General features: G+C 38.0%; 1 protein-coding gene across 1 annotated transcript in view; it reads right to left on the reverse strand.

The window, feature by feature from the left end:
- Window positions 1-13,966, reverse strand: part of COL9A1 (collagen type IX alpha 1 chain) — a 61,612-nt gene that overhangs the window by 1,391 nt on the left and 46,255 nt on the right. Inside the window, exons 29-37 of the mRNA XM_066314310.1 lie at window positions 13,639-13,692; window positions 12,816-12,887; window positions 8,729-8,764; window positions 8,582-8,626; window positions 7,710-7,742; window positions 4,840-4,986; window positions 3,596-3,650; window positions 2,471-2,659; window positions 364-441 (exon numbers count right to left, since the gene is read on the reverse strand). Of these exons, the coding sequence (XP_066170407.1) occupies window positions 364-441; window positions 2,471-2,659; window positions 3,596-3,650; window positions 4,840-4,986; window positions 7,710-7,742; window positions 8,582-8,626; window positions 8,729-8,764; window positions 12,816-12,887; window positions 13,639-13,692 (709 nt within the window). The remainder of the gene's footprint in view (window positions 1-363; window positions 442-2,470; window positions 2,660-3,595; window positions 3,651-4,839; window positions 4,987-7,709; window positions 7,743-8,581; window positions 8,627-8,728; window positions 8,765-12,815; window positions 12,888-13,638; window positions 13,693-13,966) is intronic.

Raw genomic sequence — 13,966 nt, forward strand, 5'->3', positions numbered from 1 at the left:
GGTTTGGGCCTTTTTTTGTTCACTTTTTTATATATAATGATATGTGTATATTATATATATAAAAGATACATTGAAAGAGGTGATTTCTATTTATGTGCCTAATTGCCTCCTTTTTTTTTTTTTATGTTTTCTTTGTGTTTTTCCTAATCTTCCTACACTGACATAAATTAGGAGGTAGCTTTTTGCTTTTTGGTTTTAAAGTCTGATTTCTGACTGAATCACCGCCTATAAAGTAAAAATTACAAAGCACTGTAATTTTGGAGTTTATTGCTTAATGAACTCCTTTTATCTTTTCAAGGCAGCTTAAAGTATCAGTTCTGAGTAGACTTTTAGTCTACTAAACACTCACACTCTTATATTTACCTGGAAGACCTCTTGGTCCAGGATAACCTTTCAGTCCTCTGCCTGGAAATCCTCTTTCTCCTCTTTCTCCTGGTTCACCTAGAGTAAATTCATGAAACATTAGTTACAGTCTGCCTGGAAGATAATTTTTATCAGTAAATTCCTCTTCAGAAGTGAACAGTTAATAAGCAGAGAATTCAGCTGGCTACATATATTCTTAGCATCTTTCAGTAATGCCCTGGCACATAACTGTGTAAACTGTTTGGAACTTGATTGGGTTTTTTACCCATTTCAGTCACACTCAGAAGCAGACAGGCTGCGGTGGAAAGAAATCACCTAGAGCTGGACATAAAGTACCACATGAAATATAACAGGAATAAACCGAAGTCCCAGGATTTCAGGATATTGGGGATACAGACTGAGGTTACTGTCTTCCGCAAAACCATAAAAGCTCAGCTAAGAAACAAAAATTCTCAAGTCCTCAATTCTCTTGGTCCTCAAGACAGCCAGTGCAGAGGAGAAAAAAACGTGACTGTACAGACACAGTGTTCTGTTGATAGTCACATAAGGCATTGTTTTACCTTCACAAAATATTTTTTTTTCTTATATAATAATGTCATGGAGACTTTCCTTTGGTGGACATCCAGAGTTTCTTCAAGCCCATATCTTGCTCCAAACCTGAATCTTCTTAGTAAGAGGAAAGTTTTTTTGTTGCTTGGGTTGTAAAGTTCAAATTCTGTTCACTGTCATCTATACCTTAACACTATCTATATTCCCAATTGTGAATACCTTATCTTGTTTGAGGCTTTTTTACCTTTTTTTTTTTAATGCAAGTTAAAAGTCACAAGTTTATGCCTATTAATATTTCAGTGAACTTTATTTTATGCTTCTATACTGTACTGTGTCTCTAAGTTTACTCTAAGGTAACTCAGAATTTGATGACAGTTTATTAGTTATGGCAAATATTTTGCTTGTTTTGGTGGGGTTTTCATGCTCTGTTTATTTTTTTTTCTTTTATTAACACTGTGTAGCCTGCTGTGTGTTGAATCAAATTTTGCATATCCCATACATAACCTTTGTATTTCTGGTTCTTGTTTCTTCTTAGATGACATTACATTGAACTACAACAACAACAAAGCTCCAGCAATGATGCTGTTAAGTTTTGCTTTGTTTGTATTCTATTCCTTCTCTCAAAGGTTTTCCAAATTTTACTTTCAAATAAGCCTTGAATCAAAAGTAAACACCCTACTCCAGCAATAGACCAGCTTTGTGTAAAAAGACAATTTTTAAATAAGACCTTCTTTTTGGAAAACAAATCAAAACCACTGCGTAATAGAAACTAATACATGCAGGGAAGTCATAAGACTTTGCAGAAAATTCTACCCTGTAATCCTCTGGAAGAGAATAGAACCTCTCAGTCATGAACAGAAAAGATTATCTTAGATCAAAGATTTTGTGTAAAATATAAGTCAATTTTATTATGGATTTGTCCTTTCCAAAGAATCAATAGACTGACACCTGGTGAAATTATGTTAAATGGCTCAAGTATGATACGCAAATAAAAAGGTAGATTATTATCAGTCCCTTGTCATGTGATAAACTGGTGGCTTAGAAAAGTAGACTAGATTTTAGAGAAGTAATCTCACTGCTTACATTACCCCTTGGGACCATGAATCTTGCAGAAGTTAGGTCAATAGCCAGGCTGAATGAGAATGACTGCTGGAATCACATGTAGTGTTTGTGATCAAATGACTTCTACAGCATGAGAAAAGACAGGCATCTGCCTTGAACTAGAAGGAAGCAGCTGAGTCAGAGGCCTTATATTGATTCTCACTCTCATGGATGTTTGATGTTTTGTGGGTTTTATGTGCTAAAATTCAAATTTCTAAATAAGTCCTCCCAAAGCCAGGCCAATGAGCTCTTTAATCACTGTGGTAACTGACACAAGGGTTTCAGCAAATAGCTCACATTCCTAACTCAGGATCTTTTTTGGACTTCACATGTGTCCAGCTTACATTTACAACCTGTAAAACAAGGAAGGGGGCAACAACAAGACTAAAACAAACAAACCCCAAAAAACCAAAACTGAAGCAGTCACCAAGTGAAAGCTGGTTGGAGAATTTCTTACCTTTAGGACCTTTACGCCCAATCTCACCAGGGGGACCTTTAAGGCCAGGCAGGCCACGGGGGCCAAGCTGTCCTGGGAAACCATTTTCACCAGCAGGCCCTGGAGCACCTGGTGGCCCTGGTCGGCCAGGAAGACCTGGAGCACCAAATTCTGGCCTCCTAAGGCTGGCTGCCAGCTGAGCTAATTGTTCTGCAAAGAGTTATGGAATAAGTGAACATGAATGAAGAGGTTCCCATGATCACTGAAGAATGTATGCTCACAGCTGCAGAAATTGACAGATTACACTACAGCACCTTCCTTTTTTACATTCCTATTTACAAAGTTTATTGCATATAAGGTACATATATTATAGAATAATATATTTACCCTCTTAACTTACCCTTATTTTTTAAAAAAATACCCTGTTGAGCAGTATGGAGAACAGTGATAACTACTGAAAATTTTTAGAACATGAGCAGCAATTTCATTCTGTAAACTCTTAGCATTACAGAGGCATAATAACCTAAAAGACATCTTCAATAGCAAGGAGTGAAAAATTGCTTATGTGTTTACAGGGCAGCATAAATTTCTCAACTCAGTAAATTCCATGCACTCAACTATATTAGAAAAGCCTCTGATTAGAAAAGCTTTCTGATTTCAACAAATTAGGGTTAATTTAAATTTTAAATTTGCTTTAATTTTAAGGTATGTTATCTCCAGAAACCTCTCTCTGCATTCCTCTTCTTCTCACATATTTTGCATAGTTTGTTTGCTGAAATCTAATAGTGAATACAAAAAGCTAAAAAGCTTTCAGTGTAGCTTGTACTTCCATGTATGTAAACACAGCAAGTGATTTGAATACAAAATGTATGCATTTGGTACAACTACTCTGGTCTGTGGCCTGCCTACCACAGCAGTAGTGTGGAATCAACAGGCAGTTCAATGAGGCTAAAAAATATCTATAAGCAAGGGACTTCCTCATACTGTGTCCACATTGGCGTGTGGAAAGAATTTCCACCAGGTCCCCTGCTGAGGCCATGCAATTTATTCTAGGTGAGCATGGGGAAAATCTTGGTTGCCTCCACAGAAATAGGTGATCCCAATTTAAATGCACAAGAAACATCAAATACTTTTTAGCCTATTTACCTTGCATGACTCTTATGCAAACCTGCTTAATGTGCTGATCGCTTGGTTCTTTTCCCTAGGATTAAAAAAAAAGAGAGTTTTAATAAAACAGTTGATGTCACACTAACATTTTATGAGTGTGCCTGATGCAAAGAAATGCTGTCAATAAACAGTTGCCACTGTTTAACCCCAGTTGGCAAAATACTACACAGCTGCTCACACCAGAGCCCACATCCATGGGACAGGGGAAGAAAAAGAAGTTTAATAAGAGGAAAGTAAGAAGAAGTAGAGGAAGGGGTAGGAAAAATGGAGAAGAGGAAGAAGACGAAGAAAATAAAATACAAAAAAGACAATGATAATGCAAATGAAAGCAGTTGCTCACCCACACAAGTTTTCCCTGGCTACATGGCTGAGCACGATGCCACATGGTTTGGGATATCCCTTTGGTCAGTTATGGCTAGCTCTCCCAGCTGTGAGAGTTAGCCATAAGTTTTTGTGCACCTCCAACCTACTCACTGATGGTGCAGTGTAAGGAGAGGGAGAGGCTTTGATTCTATGCAGTGTTCATAAGTAACTGAAACATCACAGAATGGCATGGGTTGAAAGGGACCTTTAAAACCATCTAGTTCCAACCCCCCTTCTCAGAGTCCCTTTTAACCTGGCCTTCAACCCTTCCAGGGATGGAGCTTCCACAACATCTCTGGGTGACCTATTAGTACCTCTCCACTCTTGCAGGGAAGAATTTCCTCCTAATATCTAATCTAAAACTATGCTCTTTCACTTTAAAACCATTACCCTTTCTCTTGCTCCCATCAGTGTGCTATAAAGATTATTTTCAGAACAAATTCAATCCATAATCTCATACAAGCCACAATGAAGAAATTTAACTGTATCCCAACCAAAGCAAATCCATGAGTCACTAAATGGTGTCCCAGCTCCTGCAAGTGCAACTCTTCCAGCTGATGCCAACTTAACTAGCAAGTCAAAGCCTGAGTGATGGTCCTTTGTGTCAAACACAGTTTGGTTTCATGCACACTACAGGGGTGGGAATAAAAAAACAGAGCTGAACTGAAAGCTGAGCCCCCAAAGATGTAGCTGTGTACAGCCCAAGATTGCTCTGGTGTACCCCTGTGTCTGATGAGAGGCACACTGTACTCCAGACTGCTGTGGCACTTCGGTTTGGCATGTGTACATGTAAAACAAGGAGTGGTGTGAGTGAGTGGTAAAGGTTCAGAAGATACCAGCCACATGAAAACAGTACTTACAGCTGGACCCTCACTGCCAGGCAGGCCTGGGGCACCCTGCTCACCAGGCAAGCCTCGTGGTCCAGGTGAGCCTCGTGGCCCTTCCATGCCAGGCAGTCCCCGACTCCCCTCAGGCCCACGGGAACCGGGGTCTCCAGGATTACCAACCTGACAAAGAAAGAGAGGAATTTCAGTGGACTGCTGTCCTAGGGATAGACTCATTCTGACATACCAAAATTGTGACAGAAACTATTCACAAATGCAGTTGTTAAATAGTTTGTTGATTTTTTTTTTTTTAAATAAGCAACTGGAGTCAGTAGTTGCGTGATTTTTAAGAGGTCTGTATTCTTCACTTAAAGGGATGAAGTGGGAAAATAATCTATTCTGCCAAAATAGGTAAATTAGAATTAATTGTGACATGCTCAAGATGGCATGAGGAATATACATTTCTAGACATTAAATGTTGTTTAAGGTATGAAAATTCCAGCTCCTTCTTGCTCCAAATGTCTTCCGTGTCCTTCTGCAGAGAGTACCTCTATGTGAGCCTCTGCTGTGTAGCCCCAGGCTGTTTGGGAACACACATTTTTGCTTTGTTTACTCTGTCAGAGCCAGAGCTAGTTGTAGTACCTATGCTGGAGTTTGCTGGCAGAGGGGAAGGAGAATCTTCACACCTACTGACATTGACAAACTGCCTGAAGAGATGCAGTGCCACCTTATTTCACTCAGGGAAGGGGTAGAAAGCTATTCCAGACCCTGGGGAATGAAAGGATTGATGGGACTATGTCAATATGTCCACTTAGGCACACTGAGTAAACAAAGCTATAGCTTCTGCTCCAGTAAATTTAGAGTTATTAAATATCAGGCAGAGGGAGACATAGGCCAGCAGGCACCTCTGAATTCCTGTATTTGGGTTGAGTGGCAATGTTCTGGTAGCAGGGGTCTACAGGAGTGGCTTCTCTAAGAAGCTGCCAAAAGCTTCCCCCATGTCCAGCAGAGCCAACACCTTGGCCAATGCCAAGCCAGTCAGTGATGTTAGTAAAGCCTCTGGGATAACATATTTAAGGAGGAAAAAATTCTTGCCCAGAAGAATTGCAGCCAGAGAAGAGAAGGGTGAGAACATGTGAAATGAACAGCTCTGCAGACACCAAGGTCAGTGCAGGAGGGGGAGGAGGTGGTCCCCTTTTGTTTTACTTCCCATTATCCTATTCTGACTCTGGTAATTAATCAGTTAATTTCCCCAAGCCTGTTTTGGCCGTGACTGTAACAGATGAATGATCTCTCTCTGCCCTCTTATCTGGGCCCTTGAGCTTTTTGTTGTATTTTTTCTTCCATGGCCAGTTGAGGTAGGGAGTGGCAGTGTGGCTTTGGTGCACACCTGATGTCCAGTCAAGGTCAAAGCACCACAGTTGCTTTCAATACAAATTAATTTACTCCTATTAATCAATAGTAGTAATAACAAAGAAAAATATCACACAAAAGAAGAAAAAAAACGCGTGCACGCACACACAAAAAAAAAAAAAAAAACACCAAAAATAAACAAACAAAAAATCGTGCATACTCATGACTCCCCAGATCTACTAGGGAAAAAAAATAAGACAACAACACCCTCTGACAGAGATGTTAAAGAACAAATTACTCAGTTGTGGTATCAGCTAAATCCACAAGGTGGAACCATTTCGGTTCCAGCTGTGCTGCGTCCCAGACAGCCGATGGCTGTCCCTGTCAGAAGGAAACCCAAAGAACATCCTTCGATAGACACAATAAGAAGACAGAATAATTGCTTTGATGGATTGTGCAACTGGAAAGCCGTCGTTCCTTTCTCCCCCAGCCTGGTGAGTTCTCAGGTTCCCAGATAGATCACTCATTCCTGTGAGGGGGCTCACGGGGATGACGAGCACTCTAGGCTCTCATCAAGACAAGAGGATTTGAAAAATCTAAGTGGATAAAATTATGGATTTCTCTTCTAATCTAGCTCTTCCTCATGTCATTCTTGTAGGATCTTAATCAGCAGTAAACACTCCTTAGCTTGCATTTGCTTTGGCCAGAAGTTACTCAGAGCACTAACAACACAAGCAGAGGATTTTTTTGTTATGCTTTGCCCAAGTCCCCCATAGGGAGAATTGTTGTTATTTTAGTATCACTGCTCATCCTGTCAGATGCTGTAACAATCCAACTCTTTAGTGATACTGAAATAAAAGAATGAATTCATCTCTCCAGTTTTTTTAATGTGACATACAAGATTCTGCTCACCTTCTACATCAAAGTTATCATTTTGCATTAAAACAACACAAAATAAAACAAAATTAAAAAAGATAACATATATAAAATTTTTAAAATAGCAACACATAAAATAAAAATATAAAAGCATATAAAAAAGAAGATTAAAACATAAATAAAATTATAAAAACACATAAAATAATAAAAAATTAAAATAAAATAAAGCAAAATAATATAAATAAAAATAAAATAAAACAAAATAAGCTGGGCCATAAATACTTCTGGTTTCACAGACATCACAATCCTGCTGCCAGCTTTTTAACAGTGGCATGCAGCCACTGCACTGAGGCTCCTTTCTATCCAACACCTACTGTACAAAGAGTGCATTCATTTTCTTTCAAAAAAACTTTGTTGGCCAGAAAACTGCTGCTGAATGATGCTTCTCTTTTATGGAGTTAGAATCCAGGATACTAATTCCTTTTCAAAGCGAATTCATTTTAATATTAAGTGTATTCAAAATTAAAACAGAAAAATAGCTGCTAAAACTCATTCCATTTAAGTGTGATAAAGAGTTCAGCTTGTTATTTGCACTTTTCTTTCCTTAAATCAGAAAACCATCTGTATTATCTACTAGATCTCTGTATTTCTGTAACAATGCTATTCATTATACTTACAGCTCCCTTTGCTCCTGGTAATCCCATGTCACCCTAAAAAGAAGACAAACTGTATTAGAAGAGCCATTACCACAGACATTACAAATACAGTAAATGTGACACAATGTTTTGTCAACGTAAAAGAAATTTCATATATTTAGCTGATTTATGCAAAATTGCACCATAAATAATTGCAATTCCTTTGAGAATAAAACCTTTGAGGGGGGTATTGTAGAATTCCTTTCTCAAAAACTTTTCTGTAAGGTGCAAATGAGAAAACATCTTCGTTATAATTGGTTTTGTATTGCTTCTCTTGGTATTAGACACAGGGCTTTAACCTCTTAAACACAGCTACACCACAGGACAAGCTTAGATAAAAGATTTCTTGGAAACCTTTAGAAGAAACTTTTTTTAACCAGGATTTTTAGTTTCTACATAGTGACAGACCTAAGGATATTGGTGCTGTGTTAGTGCTGAAAAAACTGCAACAGAAACTACCTAAAGTTCTGTGAAGAATCACCCTCACTGCCTCAAACACCAAGAATTTCTGTGCCTGTGTATGCATGTGTATATATATATATTTTATATAAAAACACTCTTCTATATATATGTATCTACAAACAGAGACAAGTCCTTTTTCTTCAAGGCAGACTGTACTACATTGCACACCTAACAGAATCTGTATATTTCAGTACTTTCCAAACAGCAGGAATAGAGTGAAAAATAAGCATAATAGAACTGCTGTGCTCTGCAAGGACCACTTGGTATAAAACTGAGATGTGCCTTTCAATGATGAAAATGTAATGCTTGAAGCACTCCAACAATACTTTACATTTTTAATTTACCACAACAACATAATATTATATCAGGTAAAGGAAAAAAAAGGTCCTTACTAAGTCACCCTTTTCTCCTCCATCTCCTTCTGCTCCAGGTGCACCCTATATCAAAGAAAGACATAATGTTAACCTTCGGATTTAGTCGATATAATGTGACAGTTGGTAGTGTGATTTTAAAGTCCCACGATCTCCAACATGACTTACTTGTTCACCCTTAGGTCCTGGTTCACCCACTGAACCCTAAAAGGTAAAGATTGAAATTTTTTTTTAAAAAAGAGAAGTCTTTAGAATTTTAAAGTTCAGATTCTAAAGCATACTAAAAGTTATTTGATCCTAAATCTTGCATTTATGCAAAAGATCTTTAAATCTGAAAATTTTTAAGAATGGCAATGAAAGCATTTAAATCTTACTATGTAATTTATGTGACAGAGTGAAGGCAAGTACTAGTATGGAACATATAATCTACCACCACACTGTACAGTACAGGTTCCAACTGTCCAACAGTACATCTCCCCTTTACATGTCAAATGCTCTTGCAGCTGCTACAGGTCTGGTCTGAGAATTGCTTAGAAGCTACAAGTAAATAAATCCAGTAAGTGTATCATTTTTTCTAACACCATTATATATTCCATATTGCTGTAGGCTATACTAGCCCTGCTAATGTGGGAAAAGCAGAGAGACATCCACAAATACAGTCACAATCTTGTCCTATGTGCTGTTTAATTCTCAATGTCTTTTAGCAAATCTGTGTATAGAATTTGGATCATTGTAGTCAAAGCTGAAGGGCTTGTATCTTAAAGTTAATATTCCTTTTCAAAATCATTAGATTATGTTTCATCTTAGAATCCTCTAACCAAACATACCCATGTGGACAGGCAGAAAACAAAGATAAATAAGTTTATGACTCAATTAATTTCAAACATATGTAATTTTTTTCCTAGAGCAAGATTATTAAGTTTTTAGAACAGTATATAATTTAGGAAAATCTTTTTGTATTTGTATTCTGTTAGAAAACCAGTCATACCATCCCTTTAATATTCTTTGCAGTCTGTGCATGTTCAAAGATATGTTTTCCAAATGAACTATAACTGTGCATGATAATCCTGTTTTTGTAAAACAGACAGAGATGCATCAGTTTATCTCCCATTTCAGAGATCCATTTAATTCACATAAGATATAGGCACACAGATTGCTGTAGCTTTTATGAATTTAATGAATTCTGACATGTTCTCATGTTCTAGAAGATGAAGAGCTAATACTAAATTATCCACAAAGCTAAGCAGTATAAACTATAGAACTATTTAACACTCTGACTTTGTCAAACACACTGAAACTATTTTGTCTGAAGTGTTCTCAACATTGTGCCTTGTTAAGGTTTCTCAATTACACAAAAAAGACATTGGTTTCCAACCTAACATTGTTTTGAGGGTTCTTTTTCTCCCCTTACTCTTATTTAGAGCAATAAAACATCTTCTATGTCAGCCAATAGATAAAGCTGACATAGAAGAACCTATTGCTTTTGTGAGCCTTGTCCTGCAATAAGTGAATATGAAAATCACAACTGAAACTATTGGAATCTATTCTACATTGACTCCAAAAATTGAAGTGGAGGCAATAAGGCAAGACGTCAAACTATGAAAATACTCACTTTTCTTGACATACTGCCTATCTATTTTGCAAAAATCCCTCTGAAACCATACTCAAGAACTATTTGAAAAACTGCCTGTCAGCATGATCCAAAACTGTACCAGGGGCTACTTTTAACTATTTAGTGGCATAAAGGATCATGTTGCAGTGCCAAGGTCTGGCACTCAGCCTGGTGCTGTTTAACTGACTAAAATAGACAGAACCCGAGTGTATGAAAGAAATCCAAAACACGTGAATCAGAAACAGCATAAGTGGTGAATGCTGGGGTTTGGCCATTTTCCGTGTTGTGCATGGGCATAACCACTCAGTAAGATTCACTTTACACTGTTCTCTCTGCTAGATTACGTCAGGTGAGCACCAAACTAGTGGCAGTCTGGTTCAAGTTCCAAAGGAGGCAAAGAGCTACAGTGTGACCTCCTTTTCCAACCTGAAAACCCACCCAGGCACAGGGTGACGTGGTGAGGATTGGTCCATGTGAAACAGGAACACTGACCCTCCAGTTAGCACATGATATTATGCTTGTAACATTCAGTCATTATTATATCCATCAAATTTTGTCAGCTCTCACTTTTACATTTTAACTTCAGTTAAAATAATTCTGGTGGTATCTTTGGTGGTGATTTATTCTTTAAGCGGGCATCACCTGCATGTAGACAAGATGCCAGCAGACAGTACACATTATTTAACAGCTTAAGGATCAAAAATTACTACTGATATATCAAATTAATGAATTCTACTGGCTTCTGGTTGCTATTTACATCAATTTTTACCATATAGATAAAGCTACACAACAGAACTTTATAGGATCCCTCTGTACAAAACCATGACATTTTGAGATCAGAAAGGGAAAAAAGGTTACTTCAGCCTAGAACTAACTCCTAGAAGGGGTTGACCCAAAGACTGGGGTTAAGAGGCTACAGAGGTGTCTATTTCCAACCTGACAAGGTTTTTTGTGTAAGACTGATGCAGTTGCAAAAGCTGAAGGGAAGAGGAAGGATAGGGTGGCACAGTGCTCTCCAGGCTTGTGACTTGGAAGAGATACTGCAGGTCAGCACTGCTCACAAGGCTGCAGCCATGCTAAGCCTGCCCCAGAAAATTCACTCCAACCTCTGGGGAACTAGAATATAAAATATGAATCAAGGATACAAATGGAGAGCTAAAAAGCAATCACAGGATTAAATAATTCCTAGCATAGCACTTTGGACTTTAAGGTATTTGCACAGAGGATTAAACTGACCTAAAGTTTTCAAAAAAGGTCCAGGCATAAGTTACTGTCATCTGCCAGTCAAATACTCAGAAACCTCTTGTCTGTAGCCTGAACCTCTCTAGGTCTGTTTATAGTATCTACATTCTACTTTTTAATCCTAGAGATCCAGACCGTTTATATGGCAAATCAGGAAAATCCATCAACTTTGGATGGAGGTTGTTAGCACTGCAACAAATGTTACGTATTTTCCTTCTACCTTTGCTTCCTCAGTACCTTCATGGAGAAGCCTAAAATATGAATCACTATCAATCTAATAAAAAGAGATTGCTTTATGTCAATACTTACATTTGACTAGAAACATGTGTCCTGATCTCAGCATTAAAAGAAAACCAAAAAAAACATGAAAAAAAATACCCCAACAACATCAAAGACTTAGAAGATTACTTTTAGGCACCTGAAAATCTTTTTTTTAAATAAAGCTGCCAAAAACAACAGCAAACTCTATCCAGAAACCCTATGATGTACACTAGAAGTATACCAAGAGCAGGATTCCTCTGTTCAGCTAAGATATTTTACAGCAGTTATACACATAAGAGTTTGACTAAGAGTCCAACAGTCTCCTGGTCATCAGGAAGACATAAGAGACACAAGTGTAATTCATTTAATACTAATGTAGACATGCCTCAAGTAAGGAAGGCACAGTAGAGTACTTAATACTTTGATATCCAGTATGTCAGAAGCTTGGCAAGTGAATTCCATCCTTTGCAGTCTCCTACAGCCAAGAGAAGATAAAAAAAATCTCTGGCTTTATGTACTCTCTTCACTAACATTTATTGAGCAAAACAAGATATATTCCGCAGCTATGTGAGGCCCATAGGGCCCAATCCTTCCCTCTCAACAGAAAACCAGAAGTACTTATATCCTATAATTCTGCATGTGTGCATAGGTCTCTCAATAGCTGCATTAGCATGTGCATTTCCATAGCAGGTCCTGAGGCATATGTAAATCTACATCACTACTACTGTAGGTGGGGGTTGAAGTTGCAAAGCCCTGTAGTGACCACAGACCCTGACTGACCATTTCATATCTGGCTGTGTCAATGATTTGCAGTAAAATTTAGGTCTTTAAATTATTCAAACTTAAAAAAAACCAAAAGAATATTCACACCATAATCTTATTTCAGTCCCTTAAGTGACTGTCAAGACTTTTCCTGTACACGTTTATGAGCTACAAGTAGTCAATGGCCACAGAGAGCACCACTTTCAAGCAGTTAAAATATCTCCATACAAAACAAGACAACATACATTAATTCACGTATGTTGCACAATAGTTGCACAACAACTGCACAATAAGTTACTGCAACTTATTGTGCAGTAAGTGCTCAGCTTACTGTGTTTACTCCTGACATCAAACTACATGTAGGAGTGCATTTCTTACCCGGTCACCTTTACCACCAGGAAGACCCGGAGGACCAGGCAGTCCAGGAAGTCCAATATTACCCTGGGGACCCTGTGAAAATAAGTCAAGGATGTAAACTTAGCCAATCTTGTTTAGAATGAACAACTAAGGGTCATACCCGGAAGCAGATGGGGCAGAACGTTATTCCCAGAACAAATTTAGCTTGATGAAAGAGGATTATGTGATGCAAATTGGGCTGATCCAAATTACAGCACTTTAAACAGAATCTTATGAATTTATTCCTGACAATCACCATAGAAATTACTTACAAGGATTTTTACCCTCCAGTCCCTCAACAACAGACTGGTTCTCTTAAAAATACTTCCCAAGATCTTGCACTCTGCGATTTGCACATTCCTCTGTAACAGTAGGCTCTTTCAGCCAAGACCTCCCCAGCTATACTTCTGACTGATTCTGTGTAAATACTGCAGGAGCTCTGGTAAAAGGTGGCATTCATAATGTGCTCCATTCATTAGTTTCACATAGCTGTTAGCAGAAAGCCAGTCTGTCACTTCTCCTGTTCCCAGGAGCCCACACAGGAGTGTGCCACTCAGCTTTGCATGTCATAGGATTTAGGGGTTTATCAAGTAGAACAAAAAGTCACACATATCTCCGTGTAACTTAAAACAGCATTTTCTAATATTAGCACAGTCACAGAGAACTCAAAAAGAAGATGAACCACCACTCATTTCAATGTTATTTTCGGTTCCCTGCGTGCCTAAAATGGTAAGTGCACATCCAGATGATACTATACCTCCTTGAAAGTAACCATGAGCACTGAATATGGAAATAAACTGCTTACCAACTTCCCTGGTAAACCCGGAGCACCTGCAGGACCAGTCTCCCCTCTGCTACCCTGGAAACAGAAATAGAGGGACAACATTATTTTCTGGAATTTTTCCTGTGATCTGGGAATAAAGTATGATTTTTTTCCCCTTAATGTTAAGTGATTTACACTACTTAGCCATTTGGTTTAATTGAAACTTCTTTTTTATACTGCAAAAATGCCGTGGATATTAAAATCAGTTAAACTTTTTGAGTAAACACTTTAAACAATGGCATATAACATTTATTTGTCATTAAATTATTCAAGTAAGTCTTTTTGCTGAGTGGTTAAGCAAAATTAAGTT

The sequence above is a fragment of the Sylvia atricapilla genome, chromosome 3, assembly GCF_009819655.1.
Source record: "Sylvia atricapilla isolate bSylAtr1 chromosome 3, bSylAtr1.pri, whole genome shotgun sequence".
NCBI classification, from domain to species: domain Eukaryota; kingdom Metazoa; phylum Chordata; class Aves; order Passeriformes; family Sylviidae; genus Sylvia; species Sylvia atricapilla.